Source organism: Lynx canadensis, chromosome D3 (assembly GCF_007474595.2).
Source record: "Lynx canadensis isolate LIC74 chromosome D3, mLynCan4.pri.v2, whole genome shotgun sequence".
Taxonomy (NCBI): domain Eukaryota; kingdom Metazoa; phylum Chordata; class Mammalia; order Carnivora; family Felidae; genus Lynx; species Lynx canadensis.
This window is the reverse complement of record NC_044314.2, coordinates 50,730,167-50,755,382: the sequence shown is the minus strand read 5'-3', so window position 1 is coordinate 50,755,382 and position 25,216 is coordinate 50,730,167. Positions and strand designations below refer to the sequence as shown.

Sequence of the window (25,216 nt, the reverse complement as noted above, 5' to 3'; positions counted from 1 at the left end):
TTTTGTATAGTGGTATAAAAATTATTCACCAGCATAAGGACAAATCAATACAAATAAAGGTATTTATTTCTAGACTAGAACTGAGAGTTCTGAAATAAATCTTATACCATACATCATGGTCAACTGATTTTCAATAAAGGTGCTAGGGCAATTCATCAAGGAAAGAGTCTTCAGCAAATGGAACTCAAAAAACAGGATATCCATTTGCACAAGAATGAGATATCAACTTCCCACCATACATAAAAATTAACTAAAAATAGATTAGAGACCTAAATTTAAGAGTTAAAATTATGAAGCTCTTAAAATATAGGATTAAATATTTGTGACCTAGGATGAGGCAACTGTTTCAGATGTAAGATACACACACACACACACACACACACACACACACAAAATTAAACTACATCAAAATTAAAACCTCTTGTGTTACAAAACAGTAACATCAAGAAAGTGAAGACAACTCACAAAATGAAAGAAAATATCTGCAAATTATCTGAAAAAGGACTTACATCCAGAACATGTAACTTACACACTTGTAACTGAACAATCAAAAGACAAACCATTTAAAACACAGGCAAAGGGGGCACCTGGGTTGAGTGTCCAACTCAGCTCAGGTCATGATCTAGCTATTTGTGAACTTCATGTGGGGCTCACTGCTGTCAGCACAGAGCCAGCTTCAGATCTTCTGTCTCCCTCTCTCTCTGCCCCTCCCCTACCCACACGCACACATGCACTCTCTCGCTCTCTCTCAAAAATAAACATTTAAAAAAAAAGATTAGAGTTAAAAAAAAATAAAACACAGGCAAAGAATTTGAACAGACGTTTCTCCAAAGAAGATATACAAGCCAATAAATACACAAAAAGATGATCATCACTAGTCATTAGGTAATTACAAACAACAACTACAATGAGATACCATTTTACATTTAGGATGACTATAATCAAAGACATTTGAATAAAAAGACTGGCATGGAGGTGGAGAAATTGGAACTCTCTTACATTGCTGGTCAGAAAAGAAAATGGTGCCAAGCAGTTTGGCAGTTCCACAAAATGCTGTTTAACAAAGAGTTACTACATGACCAAGTAATCCACTCATAATCAAAAGAAATGAAAACTGGTCTGCACAACAACTTCTCCCTGAATGTTCATGGTAGGTAACATTATTATAACAGCCTCAAAATGGAAACTAATCAAATGTTTATCAACAGATGAACAGATTAACATAATATGGTATGTCCATAGAGCTGAATATTCAGCCATAAAAAGGAATGAAGTACTGACATATACTACAACATGAATAAACCCAGAAAATATATTATGCTAAGTAAAAGAAACCAGTCACAAAAAATTACTTACTATATGATTCCATTTATATCAAATGTCCAGAATAGGCAAATGGATAATACAGAAAGTAGATAAATGGTTGCCTAGAGCTGGAGGTGGGAAAGGTAAAAGGAGTGACTGCTCAGGAAGAGGTTTCTTTCAGGAAGGAAGAAAATAATCTAAGGTTAGACTGTAATAATGGCTGTACAATCTTGTGAATATAATAAAGACCATTTAATCAAATACTTTAAACAGATGAATTGTACAATAAATGAGCATCTCAAATAAAGCTGCTAAAAAAACTATACACACAATGATACACTAAACACTACTCACCCAAATGTGAACCTCCCTTACCTACCAACAGGATTACAGCATTTCTCTTCTGTCTTACCTTTTAAGGGCATCTTTGAGTTCAGGCACGGAACGAATACACTGAACTGTGGCATTCATGTAACAAGTGTTACCAAGGTTTGTCAATCCACATGGCAATTCCATCTGATAAAGAAAAGGATTAATTCATTTTTATAAAATGACATAGCATGTATAAAATCCCTAAAATTTACACTTTGAAGTACAATTTACCAACTCATACCAATTTATATTCCACCTTCACCCGGAAGTAACAATGTCTTATATCCCACAATAGAAATGTGTACTTGCAACATGCTGACTGATATTGTGTTTTTAACTCCCTTCTTGAAAATAAGAGAACAATCCTATCCGTCTTGCCCACCTTTGCAGGCTTATCATTAGAATGGGGTAACAAAGTATACATAGAAACACTTCAAAAAAAGAAAAAAATAACACTATAAAAATGCTCAATGATAAAAAAATAATATTTGACAAGTTTGTGTTAACCAGTTTTTTTAAAACAATATTGCAATTTAGGATACACTGTATGTATTTTCAACGAGGAAAATTTTAAGAATTTAATCAATCCAGCATTTAAACTACTTATCGTCTTTAAGCCTGTTTTCCCATAAAATAATAGCAGTTAGCATAACACTTATTAAAGATACTATTGACTTTGCATTGAATTATCCAATTATACAAGGACTCCTCAAGCCAGTTTCAAAAATAAAACCTTTTACTACTAAAAACATACATCTTAATATTAACAATTAAATCTTTAAAACATTTAGATGCTACTTTCTGAAAGGCATCCTAGTAACTGTAGCAATCAAATATATAAAACGTGGTATGTCTTACCGCAGATGCTAACTGTTCTTCAGTCATGTCTTCTACAAAGACAGTCTTAGCTGAGGGCTCCTCAGGAAGAGCATCTGCTGACCCCATCATTAGTAGAGTCATTCCCTATTTTTAAAACAAAAAAATTTAATTTCATAAAGATGCTCAAATGATGTGTATATCCAATAAAAGAAAACAGGTACAAAAAAAAAAAAAAAAAAAACAACACCACATACTGCATGCTTGTATTTGCCAGAAAAGGTAAATCTACAGAGACACCAAGTAGACTAGTGGTTGCTAGGGCTAAAAGGTAGAAAGAGGGAGTGACTTTTAACACACACCCATTTTTTCCAAGGGTGATGGAATGTTCTAAAACTAGACTGTAGTGAAAGTTATACAACTCTCATCAATATACTAAAAATTACTGAGTTATTAAAAAAAAAAAAATTCTGAGCTGGCTGCTTCAGACCAGAGGTCACCTGCTTATCTGCAAAGGGGAGTGAAGAAACCAGAATGGTGGAACATCTGTATCTTAATTGTGGTGGTGGTTACAGGGCTCTATAAAATTAACCAAATTCAAACTGTACACTAAAATTTTACAGGTGAATTTTAATCCATATCAATCAATTATGTCTCAATGAAGCTAGGGGAAAAATAAACACTGTCATAAAGACAGGTGAGAATGGGGGCACCTGGGTGGCTCAGTTGGTTAAACGCCCAACTTCGGCTCAGGTCATGATCTCACTGTCCATAAGTTCAAACCCTGTATTCAGCTCTGTGCTGAAAGCTCAGAGCCCGGAGCCTGCTTCAGAGGCTGCGTCTCCCTCTCTCTCTGGCCCTCCCCCGCTCACACTGTCTCTCTCTCTCTCTCAAAAATAAACATTAAGACAGGTGAGAATGTTTACAATACTGGAATGGAGGGAATTCTTGAAATGCTCATTTAGTGGAATCATTTCTCCCCATAACAAACTAAGCACAGGTAAGATTCTTTCTGTAAATGTCTATTTCTAACTGTAACAATTATTTACATTTGAATAGAATTATTTTGAGAGCATCAAACCCTCCATTATTAAAAATCATCAAACACATAAGTTAGTTCAAAATATCCAATTTTATAATTCTACATTGTCAGCCTAAGGGAACATTTATATTCAATAATATGTAACATTCCATACGATAAGAACAATATCCCCTCAAATCTCGTAATCCTGAAATGTGAACAATGTCTTACTACAGAAGACATGAGTGCATAAGAAGAGTAGGGAGATTTTAAGGAAAAAAAAAAAAAAAAGGAAGGCACCTGAGTGGCTCAGTCGGTTGGGCATCCGACTTCAGCTCAGGTCATGATCTCACGGTTTGTGAGTTCAAGCCCCGCGTTGGGCTCTGTGCTGACAGCTCAGAGTCTGGAGCCTCCTTCAGATTCTGTGTCTCCTTCTCTCTCTGCCCCTCCCCAACTTGTGCTGTCTCTCTAGGTCTCTCAAAAAATAAATAAATGTAAAAAAAAAAAAAAATTAAAAAAAAAAGCCAGAAGTAGAAGTTAGAAAAAAAGAAGATGAATATTTCTACATGAGGATTAAAATTAGAAAATTAATAAGGCTGGGGCACCTAGCTGGCTCAGTCAGTGGAGCATGCAACTCTTGATCTCGGGACTGTGAATTTGAGCCCCATGTTGGGTATATAAGTTAAAAATAAAGCCTTTAAGAAAATTAATAAAGTTGGGAAGGCAAGCTTGTGCAGCCACTCTGGAAAACAGTATGGAGGTTCCTCAAAAAACTAAAAACAGAACTACCCTACGACCCAGCAATTGCATTACTAGGCATTTATCCAAGGGATACAGGGTGTGCTGTATCGAAGGGACACATGCACCCCCATGTTTATAGCAGCACTATCAACAATAGCCAAAGTATGGAAAGAGCCCAAATGTCCATCAATGGATGAATGGATAAAGAAGATGTGGGGTGTGTGTGTGTGTGTGTGTATGTATGTATATACACACACACACACACACACACACACACACACACACACAAAATGGAGTATTACTCAGCAATCGGAAAGAATGAAATCTTGCCATTTGCAACTACGTGGATGGAACTAGAGGGTATAATGCTAAGTGCAATTAGTCAGAGAAAGACAAAAATCATATGACTTCACTCAGATGAGGACTTTAAGAGACAAAACAGGTGAACATAAGAGAAGGGAAACAAAAATAATATAAAAACAGGGAGGGGGACAAAACATAAGAGACTCATAAATATGGAGAACAAACTGAGGGTTACTGGAGGGATTTTGGGAGGGGGGATGGGCTAAATGGGGAAGGGGCACTAAGGAATCTACTCCTGAAATCATTGTTGCACTATATGCTAACTAATTTGGATGTAAATTTAAAAAAATAAAAAATAAACTTAAATAAATACAAAGAAAGAAAATTAATAAAGTTAACAAACTCAGTCTTCATAGTACCTATGTTGAACTCCAATAACCTTCACTCCATCACCTGTTATTTTTAACTTAAGCTTTCTGTAAGATAATGGCAAAGCAATACTAAACCATCACTAAAGAATCTTTTTCCAAAGACAACTATCCTAAGAAAACCAAATACTTAAAAAGAATATACTTGCAATAATTTTAGAAATATAATAGAAAAGAAAAAAATATTTAAAAAAGTAAACCTAACAAGATATATGTACTACTTTAATTAAAAAAAAAAAACCTATAAAGCTTTAGAGATACAAACAAAAACAAAAACAAAACCATACCTAAATAATAAACTGAAGGTAATGATTGATGTAGACAACAAAGTTAAAAAGAAATATAGAAAAAAATGAAAATTCCTTACAATTTATAGCCCACTGACAAGTACCCCAAGACAGTAAGAGGAACCTTCCTCGAGGAGCTTATTAGCTGCCTCAGTGTTTATACATTGCTATAGAAAAAAGGCAACCTTAGCTTGACATTAGCCTGACCTCCAGGATCCTATAAAGAAATTCCTTTGGGGGCGCCTGGGTGGCGCAGTCGGTTAAGCGTCCGACTTCAACCAGGTCACGATCTCGCGGTACGTGAGTTCGAGCCCCGCATCAGGCTCTGGGCTGATGGCTCAGAGCCTGGAGCCTGTTTCTGATTCTGTGTCTCCCTCTCTCTCTGCTCTTCCCCCGTTCATGCTCTGTCTCTCTCTGTCCCAAAAATAAATAAACGTTGAAAAAAAAAAAATTAAAAAAAAAAAAAAAAAAAAAAAAAAGAAATTCCTTTGGAATCTTCCTTTCTCTCTACCCCCCTCCCAAGCTATATGTTAGCAATCATCTTCCAAGCGTGTAGCCCACTGATATACATCTAAAGAGTCTCATGACCAAGTTTTACTAGACAGTAGTGAAAAACCTTATCCTAACAGCCCCTTAAGGTCCTAGAAGCCTTGCTTCCAAATTCCTTAGAGACTTATACTATCCCTAAACCCCTCGCAACTTGAAAGTATATATCTGTCACTCCTCACCATCTCAGTGCAGCTCTCTCTGCCCACAGATCCTGCCCTGTGCTTTAATAAAACCACCCCTTCTGTATCAAAGACATGTAAAGAATTCATTCATGACCTATCACTCCTGAACCCCAACATTTTCACAGCACTATCCAATTTCTAGACTGGAAACAGTACTGTAAAGATGTGATTCCAAATTATTTCTTTCTGAAACTTTACAAAAGGATTCATTCATGTAGCAAGTTTATACACATAATAATAGCTAAGAAATTTCTAAAGAATAAAGACTAAAGAAAATAGATTATGCAATGAAGAATGTTGAGGAAAACTAAACAATAATTTAGAAAAAAAAATAATCAGTTCTCACCTCATGGTATGCCATACCCGAAATGAATTACAAATTAAAGATGTAAAAAATGAAATAATTACACAAACATGTAAGTGAATCCAAAATATATCTTGCTTTCCTGGAAGATTTTCTAAAATTGACATAAAAGATGAAAGAACTAATGTCACTGACTGCAAAAATCTTGAAAACTTCCAAGTTTAAATTACCAGTCAAAATTTAAAAGGAAAAACTAGAAAAAAAAATTACACTATAAAAAAGCACCTAAAAAAAAAAATCAGTAAGGCAAACACACAATAAAAAAATTGGGCAAGAGATAAATGTTAAACAAGCAAAAGGCTTAAAATAAATTAATAATAAATTAAGCTAGAAAAAGCATACATTAAAACCAAAGTAGGGGCCCCTGGGTGGTTCAGTCAGTTAAGCGTCCAACTCTTGATTTTGTCTCAGATCACGATCTCACAGTTTGTGAGACGGAGCCCCACTTTGGGCTCTGTGCTGACAGCGCGGAGTCAACTTGGGGTTTTCTCTCTCTCTTTCTCTCTCTCTTTCCCTCCCTCCCTCTATCCCTCCCCTGCGCATGCTGTCTCTTTCTCAAAACAAATAAATTTAAAAAACAGTAAAAGAAGGAAATGAAGCAAAGAAGTGAAAACATTAAAATAATAAGTGAACAAGCAAAGTTGATTCTTCTGTGGGGGCGGGGTATCAATGAAATTGACACAAACCTCTGGGTAGATAATGAAAAAAAGAGAAACCACAATTTGCCAATACAAGAGAAAAAAGAGAGAGAGAGAGAAAATAGCACTACAAACCCTAGAATTAAAGGATATTAAGAGTATATTATGCCAATCAAGTCAACAATTTAAACTGTAAATTAAATGGACCAATTCCTTAAAAGATACTAATTGCCAAAACTCATGTAAAAGAAAATTTACCATCTGAACAGTCCCATATTTATTCAATACACTAAATCTTAACTAAAAGTCTTCCCACAAAGAAAGCTCCAAGCTTCACTGGAGAATTCTATGAAACGTGTAAAAAATCTTTCAGAAAAGAACTTCTTCAAACTAATGGTGAACATCTGTAAAACAACTCCAGCCAAGACTGGAGATTTTTCTCCTAAGATTCAGGGAAAAAGCAATGATGTCTACTAACCACCACTTCTACTCAACACTGCTGAAAATCCTAACCAGTGAAATAAAGCAAAGAAAAAAAGAGAAATAAAAGGGGAAATTGAAAAGGAAAAAATAAAACCATTCTTATTTGCAACATGACTGTATACCAACCTACATTATCCTAAACCCCAATATGTAAAAATCAGCAAAATCACAGGACACAAGATCCATATACAATAATTAATTCTACCTCTATATATTAGCAATAAGCTGAAAGATGACATTTGAAAAACACCTTTATGATAGCATCAAACCATGAAATACTTACTGACATTTAACAAAACATGTATAAGACCCTATATTGAAAATATAAAACACTGTTTTGAGAAATTTTAAGATCTAAATAATGGAGAGGTATATACCTTGCTTGTAAACTAGAAGACTCGATATTAAGATGTCCCAATTTGAGAGGTGCCTGGGTAGCTCAGTCAGTGAAGCATCTGACTCTTGATTTTGGCTCAGGTCATGGTCCCACTGTTAATGGGAATTCTCTCTCACCCTCTCTCTCACCCCTCCCCACTCTCTCTCTCAAAATAATAAGCTTAAAAAAAAAAGTCCCAATTTGATATATAGTATCAATGTAATTCCAATCAAACTCCCAGCAGACTCTTAGAAAATAAGCTGAATCTAAAAAGTGCAAAGGACATGCAAAGATCTTAGAATAGCCAATAGTTTTGAAAAAGAAGAACAATATTACTGGATTTCACGTCTTGAATAATCAAGACTGTGGGAAGTGAATATTGGTATAAAGGTACATATACACACACCAACAAAACAGAATCCAGAAACAGACTTACATGTGCTCTCACCAGTGAACACTCATATGGGAAAAAAAAATAAACCGCCAACCATTAGTTAACAACAAACACAAGAGTCTGCTCAAAACAGACGATATACCTAAATATAAAAGCTAAAACTTGTAAAAGTTTTAGAAAACAGAAGTCTCTTGTGACCTTGACACATGCAAAGACTTCTTAGATGGGACACAAATAGTCAAAACCATAAAAGAAACTGATAAATTATACTTCAACAAAATTTAAAACTACTCAACAAAACACGTTAAGATAAAAGACTAAAAAACACAAACTAGGAGAAAATATCACAGCACATGTATCTCACAAAAGACTTGATTCCAGTATACATAAAGAATATACAAAATGCAAAGAGATTTAAAAAGGGGGGGGGGTGGCGCCTGAGTGGCTCAGTCGGTTGGACGTCTGACTTTGGCTCAGGTCATGATCCCACATCATGAGTCCGAGCCTCCCATCAGGCTCTGTGCTGACAGCTCAGAGCCTGAAGCCTGCTTCAGATTCTGTGTCTCCCTCTCTCTCTGCCGCTCACCCACTCAAGCTCTGTCACTGTCTCTCAAAAATGAATAAACATTAAAAAAAATTTTTTTTTAATTTTTTTTTTACGTTTATCTATTTTTGAGACAGAGAGAGACAGAGCATGAACGGGGGAGGGGCAGAGAGAGAGGGAGACACAGAATCGGAAGCAGGCTCCAGGCTCCGAGCCATCAGCCCAGAGCCCGACGCGGGGCTCGAACTCACGGACCGCGAGATCGTGACCTGAGCTGAAGTCGGACGCACAACCGACTGAGCCACCCAGGCGCCCCTAAAAAAAATTTTTTTAAAGAATATACAAAATGCAATTAAGAAAATAATCCAATTAAAAATAGGTCAAGATTTGAACAGATGTTTCACAAACAGAAGATAAACAAGTTGCCCATAAGCTCATGAAATCTGTTCAATATCATTAGTCATCACATAAATGTAAACTAAAACCACAAAAAAGCATCACTATACACCCACCACAAAGGTGAAAAGAAAAATGACTGACAACAATCAAATGCTGTGATGATGCAGAACAACTGGATCCATCATACATTGTTCACAGGAATGTACGATGGTACAACCACCACTATGGAAAGTATTTGGCAGTTTCTTACAAAGTTAAATATATAGCTTAACCACATGATCCAGCAATTTCACTCTTAGGTATTTACTCAAGGAAAATGAAAATATGCATCACTCGTAGGTATTTACTCAAGGAAAATGAAGGTTCACTGCAGTTTTGTTCATAATAGTCAAAAAGTATAAACACAAATATCCATCAAGAGAGGAAAAGATACAGGGCACCTGGGTGGCTGTGTCGGTTAGGGGTCCAACTCTTGGTTTCAGCTCAAGTCATGATCTCACAGTTCCTGAGATAGAGCCCCGCATTAGGCTCTGTGCTGAGTGTGGAACCTGCCTGGGATCCTCTCTCTCCCTCTCTGCCCTCCCTCATACACATGCACCCTCTCTCTCTCAAAATAAATGAACATTTAAAAAAAAGAGAGAAAGATGGATACACACACACACACACACACACACACACACACACACACACACACATTCAAGGAACCAAAACTGTATAATGGGCAAAGCTACCCAATATATGTTTAACTGTAGTCTCAAAAAAGGAGAGGGGCACCTGGGTGACTCAGTTGGTTGAGCGTCTCTTATTTCAGCTGGGGTCATGATCTCAGTTTGTGGGTTCAAGCCCTACATGGGGCTCCTCCACGGTGACAGTGGGAAACCTGCTTGAGATTCTGTCTCTCTCACTCTCTCTCTCAAAATAAATAAACATTAAAAAAAAAAAAGAGAGAGTGAAGGAAGGGCACACAGAAAACATACTTAAAGAAACAGCTGAAACTTTTCCAAATGCAATAAAAACTAAAAACCCACAAATTCAATAAGCTCAAACAGAACATAAAGAAAACCTCTCCGGGGCGCCTGGGTGGCGCAGTCGGTTGAGCGTCCGACTTCAGCCAGGTCACGATCTCGCGGTCCGTGAGTTCGAGCCCCGCGTCAGGTTCTGGGCTGATGGCTCGGAGCCTGGAGCCTGTTTCTGATTCTGTGTCTCCCTCTCTCTCTGCCCCTCCCCCGTTCATGCTCTGTCTCTCTCTGTCCCAAAATAAATAAAAAACGTTGAAAAAAAAAAAGAAAACCTCTCCAAAACACGTAATTGCTGAAAAGCAACAATGAGAAAAATCTCAAAAGCATCAGGAAAACTAGAACCATTACATGCAAAGGAACAAAAGAATGACAGCAACTATGCAAATCAGAAAAGTTTTCATGTACTGAAAAAGTGTTAATCTAGAATTCTATACCTATCAAAAATGTCTTTCAAAATGAAGGTGACATAAAGAAAGAGCTCTTCAGAAAAACAAAATGAGCTATGAGAAAAATTCATAGATATGCTCTGCAAGAAATGTAGAGGTTCTTCAGGCAGGAGAAAATGGTATCTGCTGGAAATTTATATTTGGATCCAAGGGGAAGAATGACAAAAATGGTAAATATGACTTTTATACATTTTTAACCTCTTTAAATGATAACTATTTAAAGCAAAAATAGGAATCAAGTATAAGATTTCTAACATGTAGAAATAAATTGTATGACAATAGCAGCAAAGACCAGAAAAGTGGAAGTATACTATCAGAAAAATCTTACATTATACTTGAAGTCATTTGTTATTTAAGGCAGATAAGTTAAAGATATGTAGGGGCGCCTGGGTGGCGCAGTCGGTTAAGCGTCCGACTTCAGCCAGGTCACGATCTCACGGTCCGTGAGTTCGAGCCCCGCGTCGGGCTCTGGGCTGATGGCTCGGAGCCTGGAGCCTGTTTCCGATTCTGTGTCTCCCTCTCTCTCTGCCCCTCCCCCGTTCATGCTCTGCCTCTCTCTGTCCCAAGAATAAATAAACGTTAAAAAAAAAAAATTAAAAAAAAAAAAAGATATGTAATATAAACCCTAGAGCAGCAGTTCAAAAACATCATCTTAGGACTCTTTATACTAAGAGGCCCAAATAACTGGAGATGAAACAACATAGTTCTAAACAATCAGTCAAAAAAAACAGAAATAAGAAAATATTTAACTGCATAATAAAAACATAGTATACCAAAAGTTGTGGATACAACCACAAGTAATTAAAGATAAATAATTTTAAGTGTCTACATGAACAAAGAAGATATAAAAAAAAGTCCATGATTTAAGCACACACCTTAAAAAGCAATAAAATGAAGCAATGTAAATCCAAGGTAGGAAAAATGGAAATAATTTAAAAAGTAGGTATCAATAAAATAGAAAATAAGTAATATATCAACAAAGTCAAAAATTGAAAAGATTAACTGATAAATCCTTAGCAACACTAACCACCCTCCCCCCAAAAAAAGCAAAGACACATTAGTATCAGGAATGAAGAGGGGGAATATCAACAAATAAAGATAAATACAAAAGAATAATTAATGATTATTCTGGCAATGACTATTATGCCAATAAATTCCATATATTTAAACAAATTTTCTCAAAGAGAAAAATCACCAAAATGGACATAAAAAAGAGAAAATCTAAATACCCTGTATCTATTAAAGAAACTGAGTATTAATCAAATTCCAACATAGAAAATCCAGGTCCAGATAATTTATCCATGAATTCTATCAAGTACTTACAGAAATAATACTAATCTTACACAAACTCATTTAGAAAAGAAAGGGGAGGGAATACATCCCCAAATAAAAATACTAATATTCCTCATGAACATATATATGAATATCCTTTTTAAAAAAATGAAGGACGCCTGGATGGCTCTGTTGGTTGAGCATCCAACATCAGCTCAGGTCATGATCTCATGGTCTGTGAGTTTGAGGCCTGAGTCAGGCTTTGTGCTAACAGCTCAGAGCTGGAGCTGCTTCAGGTTCTGTATCTCCCTCTCTCTCCGCTCCTCTCCCACTTGCGCTCTCTCAAAAATAAACATTAAAAAAATAGTAATAATTTAAAAATGAGAAAATAAAATCCAGCAATATATAAATGAGATAAATACATGATTTAATGGGTTTGTCCCGTTCTCCAAGTGTTTGTCAACCCCTCTAAAATTCTTTCACAGAGTCAACACAATCAAAGCTGTTTTCATAATACCAAGGAAGTTACTGTCCCTTGTTCATTGTGCAGACACTTGCACTAATAGTGCAAAAAATTTTAACAGTTTAACACATATCAAAGTAATGACATCAAATGAACTGGTAAAAATGATTATTAAATCTCAACCTTTGAGTACATTCCTTTTTCATATTCTGTGCTATGGAATGGAAAGCATCCAATAAAAAAAATTAAAAAAAAAAACTTAACTTCTGGCAACCAAGATCTCCTTCAGGAGGTGAATAAACTGTGGTATATCCAGAAAATGTACTATTATTCATCGCTAAAAAGAACTGATCAAAGCCATGAAAAGACATGAAGGAAACTTAAATGTAGATTACTAAGTGAAAGAAGTCAATCTGAAAAGTCCACATACTGTAGGATTCCAATATAGGACATTCTGGAAAAAGGCCAAACCGTGAGACAATGAAAATATCAATGGTTATCAGAGGGTTTGAAGGGAAGAAGGGATCAGGCACAGCATACAGAATTTGGGAGTGGGGGGGGGGGGGGGGGACAGTAAAACTATTCTATAATGATACCATATTAGGGAATACATGTCATTATACATTTGTCCAAACTCACAGGGTGTGCAACACCAAGAGTGAAACCTAATGTAAACCATGGATTTGGGTACCAATGATGTGTCAATGCATGCTGATCAATTACAACAAATGTGCCAAATTATGTGTAGGGGATGTTGGTAATGGAGAAGGCTCTGCATGTGTAGGGAGGAGGATATGTGGGAAAGCTCTGTATCTTCCACTTAGTTTTTGCTATGAACCTAAAACTGTTCTAAAAAACAAAATCTATTTAAAAAATAAAATCAATGAAAACAACACATCTGCATACCAAAGTATGATTATTTTCTTCAGGATAAGCTTTCATAAACATCTGAGTTGCAAACTAGTTCTAGCAACTAATTCGTTGCTTTCTTTTTAATTTTTTTTAATGTTTATTTTTGAGAGAGAGAGAGAGAGAGAGAGAGAGAAGGGGGGGGAGGGGCAGAGAGGGAGGGAGACACAGATTCCAAAGCAGGCTCCAGACTCTGAGCTGTCAGCACATAGCCCGATGCAGGGCTGGAACTCATGAACCGTGAGATCATAACCCGAGCCAAAGTTGGATGGTTAACCGACTGAGCCACCCAGGCACCCCTGGAGTAGTTGCTTTTGTAATGAAATACCATTTTTACTTACAACAACTACAAATTATGGGTTTTTATACTTGACTATTTAGCCAATATCTTCTCAAAAATAAATGAAGTGAGCTTGATGCCTTAGGAAAAACTGACTATAGTTGATGACAAAATTAGAGCTTCTGAGTGAAAATTATAATGTTACATCTGTCACTAGGTACTTGGCAGCTCTATGTACTGTTGAGGTTGGTGGTGATATTAATGAATGCCATTTTTTGGTATTGTATATTAAAATACATTAACATATGTAAGATCTAAAAAACTTAGGAAACGAGTATTTTCCAAATGACCAATACATGATGTTACAAAATCATGCACAAGAATTAAGATCCATTGTAAGTGCAAAACAGACAAATAGATGTTTATGTTGGAAAGGTCACTGATGTGGTTTCTACCACAAACTAACCAATTATAAACTATCACATGTTAAGTTCTGGTGTACTAGGAAAGAAGAACGTTCACGATTTTATCTTAAAAGACCACTCCCTTTTCCCACTATTTGACTATGTGAGGCCAGATTTCTTATAAATACTTCAACCAAAACATATCACAACATACTGAATGCAGAAACAAATATGAGAGTTCAATTATCTTCTAATTAAGCTAGCTTTTAAAGAGATTTGCAAAAACACAGAACACTGCCAGTCATTTCATGTATTTTTTGGAAAACATTAAAAAAAAAATTAACATGTAATGCGTCTGTTATTGTTATTTCTAAATAGTTTAATTTCAGTTTTAATTTCTAATATATCAATAGATATAACTAGGGGCGCCTGGGTGGCGCAGTCGGTTAAGCGTCCAACTTCAGCCAGGTCACGATCTCGCGGTCCGTGAGTTCGAGCCCCGCGTCGGGCTCTGGGCTGATGGCTCAGAGCCTGGAGCCTGCTTCCGATTCTGTGTCTCCCTCTCTCTCTGCCCCTCCCCCGTTCATGCTCTGTCTCTCTCTGTCCCAAAAAATAAATAAATGTTGAAAAAAAAAAAAAATTTAAAAAAAAAAAAAAAATAGATATAACTCACATATATAAAACTCTTTGGGGTTTAGAAATAATAATAGAGTATAAATGGGGTCACAAACACCAAAAAGTATGAAAGCCACACATCCCAGGAATGCCAGGTTTAACAATTAAAAATCAAGAAGACTAACCAGATTATCAGAATAAAGTAGGAAAATCATATGACCTTTTTAATAACCACAAAAAGCACTTAACAAAATTCAACAGCCATTCATAATTTAAAAGGTCTTCATGAAATGAATGAGCTAGGATAAAACAAAGATGCCCATTTTCATCACTTTCTATTCAACAATGTGTTAGAAGTCCTAGCCCAGGGAAGTACGGCAATAAAAAGAAACAAATCTTAAAGACTGGAAAGGAAGAAGTAAAAATAACTCTATTTGCAGAAAACATGCGTATGTACATAAAAAGCCCCAAGGGGATCTAGAAAGTAACTACTCAGGGGCGCCTGGGTGGCGCAGTCGGTTAAGCGTCCGACTTCAGCCAGGTCACGATCTCGCGGTCCGTGAGTTCGAGCCCCGCGTCAGGCTCTGGGCTGATGGCTCGGAGCCTGGAGCCTGTGTCCGATTCTGTGTCTCCCTCTCTCTCTGCCCCTCCCCCGTTCATGCTCTGTCTCTCTCTGTCCCAAAAATAAATAAACGTTGAAAAAAAAAAATTTTAGAAAGTAACTACTCAAAGTATTAAGTGAATTTAGTAAGGTCAGGATAAAAATAAACCGATCTACCCATGAACTAGAAAACAAAATTTTTTTAAAATATCATTTCAACAGCCAAGAAACACTACACTCCAAGAATCTAACAAAAACCATGAAGATCTCTATCTACACAGAGAAGCTACACAATTCTAAGAGAATATAAAGGCCTAAATAGAGTACATCATAGTTAAGCATTTTAATACTCAATAGGAAGATGCCCATTCTCCCCAAAATGAACTACAGAACCAATACAATCTCAAAATTCCAGGAGTCCGTTTGTAAAAATTAACAGACTTATTCTAAAATTATAAGAAAATGCAAAGAAGCTAAAATATTCTGGCAGAGGTTGGAGAACTTAATCTCATTTCAAGACTTACAAATTTTAGTAACTAAGTTGTAATAAAATGTATCAATGACACAGGAGTCCAAAAATAAAACTCCAAGTGATTTTCAAGAAAGACTCCAAGATGAGTCAACGGGAAAAGGAAAGTATTTTCAACAGATAGTGCTGGAACATATATATACATATATATGGAAAAAGGCATTTAGAATGTATTTTGGTATAATAATTAAGAAATTGCATTATAGTAAGTGTTACGATAATACTTACATTTTTTATTTTGATGTTTCCCCAATCATCATCCTGTTTTAAAGACAAATAAAAAACATTTAACCACGGCTGTATAAATTGAACATATTCTAATAATCAACTAATTTTAAAGGTATCCAGGGGCACCTGGGTGGCTCAGTCAGCTAAGTGTCTGACTCTTGATTTCAGCTCAGGTCATGATCTCACAGTTGATGGATTCAAGCCCCATGTTGGGCTCTGCACTGACAGTGTGGAACCTACTTGGGATTCTCTCTCTCTTCTCTCTCTGCCCCTCCCCCGCTCTCTCTCAAAAGAAATATACTTTAAAAAACAAACAAAGCTACTCCAAAACAGTTTTTTCTTTATGTACATTTTACTTAAAATTACTATAATCAAAAATACTTGGGGGGGGGGGGTGGCACCTGGCTGGCTTAGTGGGTTGAGCATCCCAACTCTTGATTTCAGTTCAAGTCATGATCTCACAGTTCCTGGGATGGGGGCCCCACTTCGGGCTCTGCACTGACAGTGGAAGCCTGCTTGGGATTCTCAGTCTCCCTCTCTCTCTGCCCCTCCTCCACTCTCACACACAAGGGCACACATGCACAGTCTTAAAGCCAGTAAGTCTAACAATTGCTTAAACTACAAAAGCCACAATCTAAAAGACAATAAACCTAACAGTTCCAAAAAGACTAAAAAACATTTAATTGATGACAGATACTAATTTTTTTGCATGTTTGTTGCATGTATGCAACTAGCAAAGCTAATAACTAGCTTACAGGACAGGAATGAAGAGTAATTTATAAAATAAGATCTACATAATTAGAACAATTATATAATTTATTACCAAAAGTAGATTCTTAGGAATCAAAGTGCTATTAAAAATTATACCAGGGAGATGCCTGGGTAGCTCAGTTGGTTAAGTGTCTAACTTCCAACTTTGGCTCAAGTCATGAGTTTGAGCCCCACATCAGGCTCTCTGTTGTCAGTGCAGAGCCCACTTCAGATCCTCTGTCCCTCTCCCTCTCAGCACCTCCCCCACTCACACTCTCTCCCCCAAAAATAAATAAACATTAAGAAAAAATTATACCAGGATTACCAAAGGCAAACTAACCCTTAATAATATCTGCTGTGTCTACAAATGTTTTTCAAATCCTAAATTTCACATCTATGAAGCAATTAAATACTTTCACCTCAATATATTCAATTAAAACCAGGTATTTTTTCATGCCATGATTGGCCCACAGGTATTTTGCCTAACCTCAGTACTTTTCCTTTTTTTTTTTTACTTCCAAAACTTATTTAAACTCAAGTTAGTTAACATAAAGTGTAGTATTGGTTTCAGGAGTAAATTTAGTGATTCATTCATCATTTATATACAACACCCAGTGCTCACCACAAGCACCTCCTTAATGCCCATTACCCATTTAGCCCAACCCTCCCACGAACCTCCCCTCCTACAACCCTCAGTTTGTTCTCTAAAGTGAAGAATCTCTTATGGTTTGCCTCCCTCTGTTTTTATTATTTTATTTTTTCTTCCCTTCACCTATGTTCATCTATTTTGTTTCTTAAACTCCACATATGTTACTCCTTCCCTTTTACTGAAAATGCCAGGCACTCAATATGCTTCCCTTTGATGGTGCCACTAATTAGCTCTCTGGACACCCTGCTTCAAAGCACAACAGTAACTTCCTAAATGCCCTTCTCAGTTTAAGGGTTATTACTACAAATCATAAGGAATGGTAACTATATATGCTCCCTCAGATCACTTAGTTATCTGAGCTCACACAAAATTGGAAAATGAACCCAGATCTGCCTGACTTGTAAATCTTCTGGTGCCTTACTATATATTACTTAAATCTCTCCGACACTGGGGCGCCTGGGAGGCTCAGCTTGTTAAAGATGGACATGAGCTCAGGTCATGATCTCACGGTTCGAGTTCGAGTCCCGCATCAGGCTCTCTACTATGAGTGCAGAGCCCACTTCTGGATCCTCTGTCTCCCTCTCTTTCTGCTCCTTCCTCCTTCCCTCTCAAAAATAAACACTTAAAATAATAATAATCTCTCTGATACTAAGTTTTCTCATTTATGAAATTATAAAACACATTTATTCTCATTTTTAAAATACATATAGGTGAGAATTAAAGAAAATAAAAGACTGGAACAGAGTAAGTATTCAGTAAGTGATAACTATTAGTAGTCAGTTTCATTTAATTACCATTTTTCTGTAATTCTCCACAGTACACCACCAGTATACAGCTCATCACAAATTAGGTTACCAACCTCCCTAATGACCAAAAGCTCATACTGTAACTTGGAGGGAAAACAATGTTTTCTTCACCAAAATCTCTTACTGCCCAGCTTACAGGGGCAACCAAGCCCTATCTCTATAGTTACCTACAGCTCTTCAGTATTTCATACCTAACTCTTGAGGATAGTACCTTTTTAAAACTATACGTACATAGTATTACAAACAATAATACTTGCATCTTTTTGTGGCCCATCACCAATGATGCCAGTAAGCTTAAACTCGTAATTGTAGTCAATGTGATCATTCCAAGGGAAAATTATGTTCCCTGCTCTTTTTAAGCAAAATTTTTTGTCACCAAGTAGGTGTTAGACAGTAATTACTCTTAAGTGATAGGAGCTCCTTTTTAATGAGTAGAATGCAAAACAGGCCAAAAGAAAAAATTAACAGTTTTCCAGTATTCCAGAACTGGGACTTTGGTAAAGATGTTGTAATACTTTGATTTACAACATTTGAATGTATGTACAAAAATACCTTGTGGTCTTTTCCTTTTAAGCAACTTCCATATTTCTAACAGAGATAAAATTTTCTCCACTCCTATAACAGAAAATTACTAAGGATATATACACAGATTTTTGTATTTGTCTAAACAAAATACTTTTAACACACCCTCACAGGAAAAAAATCCAAACAGAGATACATGGAAAGTTCCACACTCCTCTGACCCCCCAGGAGTATTCTGATACAATGCATTTTAAAATAAAAATTTTGATGATGCTTTAATGTTCTTTCCTACAATAACATGAATAAAACCACTTTAATCTCATAGACTATATACTCTCACCAAATAAAATACCTCAACTGCTGCATTTTCTGGTCTTTCCAGTCATTATATAATATCATATAATGAAAATTGGACTTTACCTTCAACGTTCCTCCTTTCACCATAACTTTCTGTCTGGCTGGCTGGACTCCAGTCAGTGCAAAAAGCTGAGCTTTGAACACCATTGGTGGTTCATCAGTGTTCAGTTCTACACCTTCAAACTTCTCCTTTCCCCATTTCACAGTAACTGGAAATAAAACCATAATTTACTTTTTTAATTTATAAAATAACAGGACGTTAGATTTAGAAGATCCCCAGGGAACCTATTAGTTTGGCTTTCAAGAACTAGCCTGTCATTCCTCTTAATATGCTCACAATGCCTACCTTATCAGGAATGATGTGAATGCAGTAGGTCCTGAATAAAATTTAAATGAATCTAACCCAACTTCCTACTTGACACAGAAATGGGGTCTTAACATGACTGATTCACTAACATCACAAAATAGTAAATATTCAAGTCTTCTGAATCCTACCCTAATAATCTCAGCAAAATATGATCACACTGAAATACTTCCCAGAATGAGGTTCAAGGACTTCAAAATATGTTTAACTAAGCAACTATTAAAATTAGTACATACAACTGGAAAAGAAAAAGAAAGTTTAGAAAGATAATTTGAGAGAAGAAAAAAATGCTTGTAAAAATAAAGCATATTTAAAACAGGTCAAGGAATACAGATTCTGGATTATAAGAAAAGCTCCATGGGAGAATTGAAAGGTGTGGTTCCTAAGCCAGAAGTGGTCAAATATTAAGAAAAATCCAAAGATACAATTAAATTATTAAAAAATCCTACTTTAATCATTTGGATGGGTATTAAAAAAGAAGAAGAGAAAGAAAATACCAAGTGCTGCTGAGGATGTAAATAAACTAGAACCCTTTATATTCCTGATGGGAATATAAAATACAGTACAGCCACTGTGGAAAAGGTATGGAGGGTCTTCAAAAAATTAAACTTACCATGTGATCCAGCAATTCCATTTCTAAATATATACCCAAAAGTGTGAAGCAAGGACTCAAATGAATATTTGTACACCCAGTGTTTACAGCACATTATTCTGAATAACCTAAAAGATGTGAGCAATCCAAGTATCCATCGACAGATGAACAAAATACGGTACAGACATACAATGGACAGTATTCAGCTTTAAAAAGTAATGAAATTCAGGGGTGCCTAGGTGACTCAGTCAGTTGAGCATGTGACCCTTGATTTAGGCTCAAGTCATATCCCAGGGTCATAGGACTGAGCCCCAGATCAGGCTCCCTGCTGAGCGTGGAGCCTACCTATGATTCTTTCTCTGTCCCTCTACCCCTCTCCCCACCTTGTCTATGCGTGTACTCTAAGATAAAAAAAATTAAAAGTAATGAAATTCTTACACCTGCTATACAACATGGATGATACACTAAGCAAAATAAGCCAGATACAAAAGGACAGATACTATGATTTCCCTTATGTAAGGTACCTACAGTAGTCAAATTCATAGAGACAGAAAGTAGAATGGAGGCTGCCAGGAGTTGTGGGTGAGGGGAAATGCAGAGTTATCTTTAAAAGGTACAGAGTTTCAGTCTAGGAACATGAAAAAGTTCTGAAGGTAGACAGTGATGATGGTCACACAACACTGTGAATGTACTTAATGCCAAAAAAAAAGGTACACTTAAAAATGGTTAAAATAGGGGCACCTGGGTGGCTCAGTCGCTTAAGTGTCCGACTTGGGCTCAGGTCAAGATCTCATGGTTTGTGAGTTCCGCCCTGCATCAGGCTCTATACTGTCAGTGCAGAGCCTGCTGCTTTGGATCCTCTGTCCCCAACTCTCCCCCCAATGTTGTGCATGTGCACACACTCTTCTCTCCCAAAAATAAATATTTTTTAGGGGTGCCTGGGTGGCTCAGTCAGTAGGGCGTCTGACTTCAGCTCAGGTCATGATCTCATGGTTTGTGGGTTCTGGCGCCACATCGGGCTCTGTGCTCACAACTCAGAGCCTGGAGCCTGCTTCAGATTCTGTGGTCTCCCTCTCTCTCTACCCCTACCCCACTCACATTCTGTCTCTAGCTCTCAAAAATAAATTAAAATGGTAAAAAAAAAAAATGTTTAATAAACATTTTTTAAAATAGTATTTTATGTTACATATATTTATCTTATGATAAAAAAATTTCAATCTGCCTCAAAAAAGAGCTAACTTTTAAAATACATAAAAAGAGGGGGGCCTGGGTGGCTCAGTCGGTTAGGCGTCTGACTTTGGCTTGGGTCATGATCTCACGGTCCCGGAGTTTGAGCCCCACATCGGGCTCTGTGCTGGCAGCTCAGAGCCTGGAGCCTGCTTCGGATTCTGTGTCTCCCTCTCTTTCTCTCTACCTCTCCCCCACTCACGCTCGGTCTCTGTCAAAAATTAATAAACATTAAAAAAAAATTAAAATACTTAAGAAGTAATAGTTGGTTTCCACTGAAAACTTCACACCTATTCAAATGAAAATCTCACAATAGTTGTCTGTTTTCCTATAAGACCAAAATATGAACAACTAATCCTTACTATAAATCCCAATTCTTTCACCAATTCAATTAATGTGTTTAGCATTCATTCAATAAGCCCAGTAACAAGTATTTGGGAGACTCTATGAACATTGACTCTATTAAGAAGAGAGACTGGAGGAGAAAAAGTTAAAATAATTAACAATACCATATAAATATTATAAATGCTCCAAGATCACAAAGGAAAGCTTCATGAGTGAAGAACAATTTCCTGGAAAAAGTGGTAACTTTTAGTTACAACTATCAACTTTTTTTAATTTTTTTTTTTTATGTTTATTTTTGAGACAGGGAGAGACAGAGCATGAGCAGGGGAGGGGCAGAGAGAGAGGGAGACACAGACTCCAAAGCAGGCTCCAGGCTCTGAGCTGTCAGCACAGAGCCCTACACGGGACTCAAACTCACAGACTGCGAGATCATGACCTGAGCTGAAGTCGGATGCTCAATCGACTGAGCCACCCAGGTGCCCACAACTTTTTTTTTTTAACATGTTTATTTATTTATTTTTGAGAGACAGCACACACGCAAGCCGGGGAGGGGCAGACAGAGAGGGCGAGAATCCCAAGCAGCCTCCACACCAGCTGCACAGAGCCCAATGAGGGACTTGATCTCATTAGCTATGAGATCATGACCTGAGCTGAAATCAAGAGTCAGATGCTTAACTAATAGTTATAGGGGTGCCTTTGGCTATCAACTTTGAGTTGAGTCTCAAAGAAAAAATTAGATGTTATCCAGACACTTTGGATATATAAGCATTCCTGGAAAAGATAAGAAAAACATCAAAAGCATAAAACTGCATTATGTGTTCTGAGATTTAAGTAATTCCCAGAGGGGTAAGAAGCTGGAACTGGAAACTGGCCAAGGATCAAGTCAAGAAAGATAAATAAGTCATGCTAAAACATACAGGCGTTGGGCTTTATGTTATAGAAATGTAAAATTCCTGAAAGGTTTTTTTTAAGGCCACTTCAGTCTATTTTGAACATTGTTATCACTCTAGCAGCAGGTGGGGAAATGGGTTTGAAGAGGGCACAACTGTAATCTTGAAATAAGCAAGGAACATAGAACAACAGCACAAGAAAAAAAACAGGACAAAACCAAAACAGTATTAGAAATAATGAAGAAGAGGGGCACGTGGGTGGCTCAGTTGGTTGAGTGTGCGACTTGGCTCAGGTCATGATCTCACGGTTTGTGAGCTCAAGCCCCATGTCTGGCTCTGTGCTGACAGCTCAGAGCCTGCAGCCTTCTTCAGATTCTGTGTCTCCCTCACTCTCTGCCCCTCCCCTGCTCATGCCTTGTCTCTCTCTCTCTCTCAAAAACAATTTAAAAAAAAAATTTAAGAAATAATGAAGAACCCATCTGAAATTGACTTAGCTGTGTCACCATGAACAAGTTACTTTAATTTTTTGCTCACCCATCAAAGAGAATCCTACCAGTATCACAGGATTATGTTGAAGATTGAAACAAAGCAACGTTATAAAAACACTAGATTTGTGCCAGGTATACATATTAATTTTTATGGCACTTATCCTTACCCATATACAAATCTGGATATTTAATTTTTTACTAAAACTTATGAAATGGTACTTAAAACGTTCTCATTTTAATATAGAGGTTTTTGCAGAACCTGATATACAGAATCTCAAAATGGAGAAGTCAAAGGAAGAAACCTTGGAAATCTACCCCAATTCTCTCATTTTGGAAATAAGGAAAAGATATGATTAAATATTTAAGATAGAACTTAATGTTTAAGATAGAAAGTTTGGTGAATATTAAGTATTTTTTAGGGGAACAGAGAGATGTTGGTGGTGTGTTTACATATTAGCATACACTGGTATTTATTGCCATTACTTAATTGATAACCCCTCAGTTCTACATTGCATAAACAGAATATTTCAAGTACCATTCTACTGTTAATCATGGCTTTAGAAAGACATAGAGCAATCATTAAAGCATTCAAGATTCTAGAACATCAAGAATCAACCTCGAGATTAAACATTATTCCTTTGTTTCATACCATTCTTTGAAAATGCTGAATCTTCAATAAAGGAATCATGATAAAGTCAGGAATGGCCAATGAATCACACATCCATAGCTAACCGAAGCCACTACATACATTTCAGGTGCCATTTTGAATAAGACTAAGAAACAGCAAGGGCCATGAACTAAGTGAAAATGTGATCCCTGGCCAATACCTTGGAGCAAAATAAAATAAAACAAAAACTGTCAAACGCCATTTAAAAGGAAACGACGCCTGTGGATATCTGTATTCATCTAAGTCTCAACGCTAACGCTATGCTTCAGACACAGAAGCCCAATGTAACGTCTGATGAAATGAAAGCAAAGCAAAAAGTTCGCAGTATGCCTCAGGATAAAACTGAAATTGGTATAAAAAGGGTGCCTGAGCCAAAGGCTGCAAAGGGTAAGCTATGGGAAGCTACTGACAGAAACCCCAAGCACGATGAAGCTAACCTTCCATCTCCGGTCCTTCCATCCCGCCCTTACCCCTCCCTTCCACAGCTACCACTAATGAGCCCAAGAAAAGCCCCGCTACACCTCTAGCCTGTTCCCGGGTGCCTCAGGACACACCCTCACCTCTCCCGGTTCACTAGGACAGCGACAGAAACTATTCTGCAGAGTCACCACTCCAAGTGGCTGACTTGCGCTCCCCATCTCCACTCCCCCACCCACCCAGGACCAGGAGGGGCAGCAGTCCCTCAAGCTGCAGAGCTCAGAAATAGCGGACAGAGAGAAAGGGGCCAGGGTCATCGCCACGCCGCAGTCACCCCGACGCACGCCTTCCCGATCCCCTCCCCCGTCCCGTGCTTAGCCGGGTGCCCGGCCTGAAGGCCAGGCCTACTCAGAGGCCTAGCACAGAACGGAACCGCAGGGCGAGCAGAGAGCTCACCTGAATAAAGCGGCATGGCGGCACAAAGGGCGGCGGCGGCGCAGGAAGGCTGGGCCTGGCAAGGGCGTCGAAGGGAAAGGGACGCGATGAAGCTGTGGCGGCGGCCAAGGCGGAGGCGCGGTAGTGGCGGCAGCACGGGTGCGACGAGAGTCTCATTCAAACCGGCCACTGACGATGACGCAGCAACACGCAGTTTACCCGCCCACGGAGCCACAGGGCAACTGCAGGAGAAGACCCGGCGCAGAGCCGGCGAGGCGGGGCCTACTGCATGGAAAGCCAGGAGAGGCGGGGGCGCGCGAGGCGGGGGCGGGCAAACGCGAGCCTGTGGCCCCTGCACCTTTACAGGTGCACGCCTGCGCAATGCACGCCGCTGCCCAGCGCCCACCTCAAAGTGGGCCTGGCCTCGCCCTGCCTGGTTCCCGCCGGAGTGCAAAGTTGGTTTTCTGGCGGCTGTCTTTTTTAAAAAGTCTTTCTCCCTTTTTTTGAAACAGTGGTTCGGCTCGAGACGGGCATTTTTTTTCTTGTTAATATAGGCGGGAGAAGAGCTGAGAGAGGCCTTGCTCCGCCCCTCACCTGAGTCTGTCTGCTTATTAATAAAAATATCCAACTCTCCCTCTCTGGATTTTGTGACAAATGCGTGTCAAAAAGCTTTGCATACTGCGGAGATAGGTCAGCCTTGATTGTAACGTATTACTGTTGTTTTTAACAACAGTAGGTT

General features: G+C 37.8%; 1 protein-coding gene across 1 annotated transcript in view; it reads right to left on the bottom strand.

Moving 5' to 3' along the window:
• The window catches only part of USP14 (ubiquitin specific peptidase 14), a 50,824-nt gene extending 26,142 nt beyond the window's left edge, over nucleotides 1-24,682 (bottom strand). The window contains exons 1-5 of the mRNA XM_030336147.2: nucleotides 24,499-24,682; nucleotides 19,116-19,261; nucleotides 15,969-16,001; nucleotides 2,536-2,640; nucleotides 1,718-1,821 (exon numbers count right to left, since the gene is read on the bottom strand). Coding sequence (XP_030192007.1) covers nucleotides 1,718-1,821; nucleotides 2,536-2,640; nucleotides 15,969-16,001; nucleotides 19,116-19,261; nucleotides 24,499-24,514 — 404 coding nt within the window. The 5' untranslated portion in view covers nucleotides 24,515-24,682. The remainder of the gene's footprint in view (nucleotides 1-1,717; nucleotides 1,822-2,535; nucleotides 2,641-15,968; nucleotides 16,002-19,115; nucleotides 19,262-24,498) is intronic.
• Between the last annotated feature and the right edge of the window lie 534 nt (nucleotides 24,683-25,216).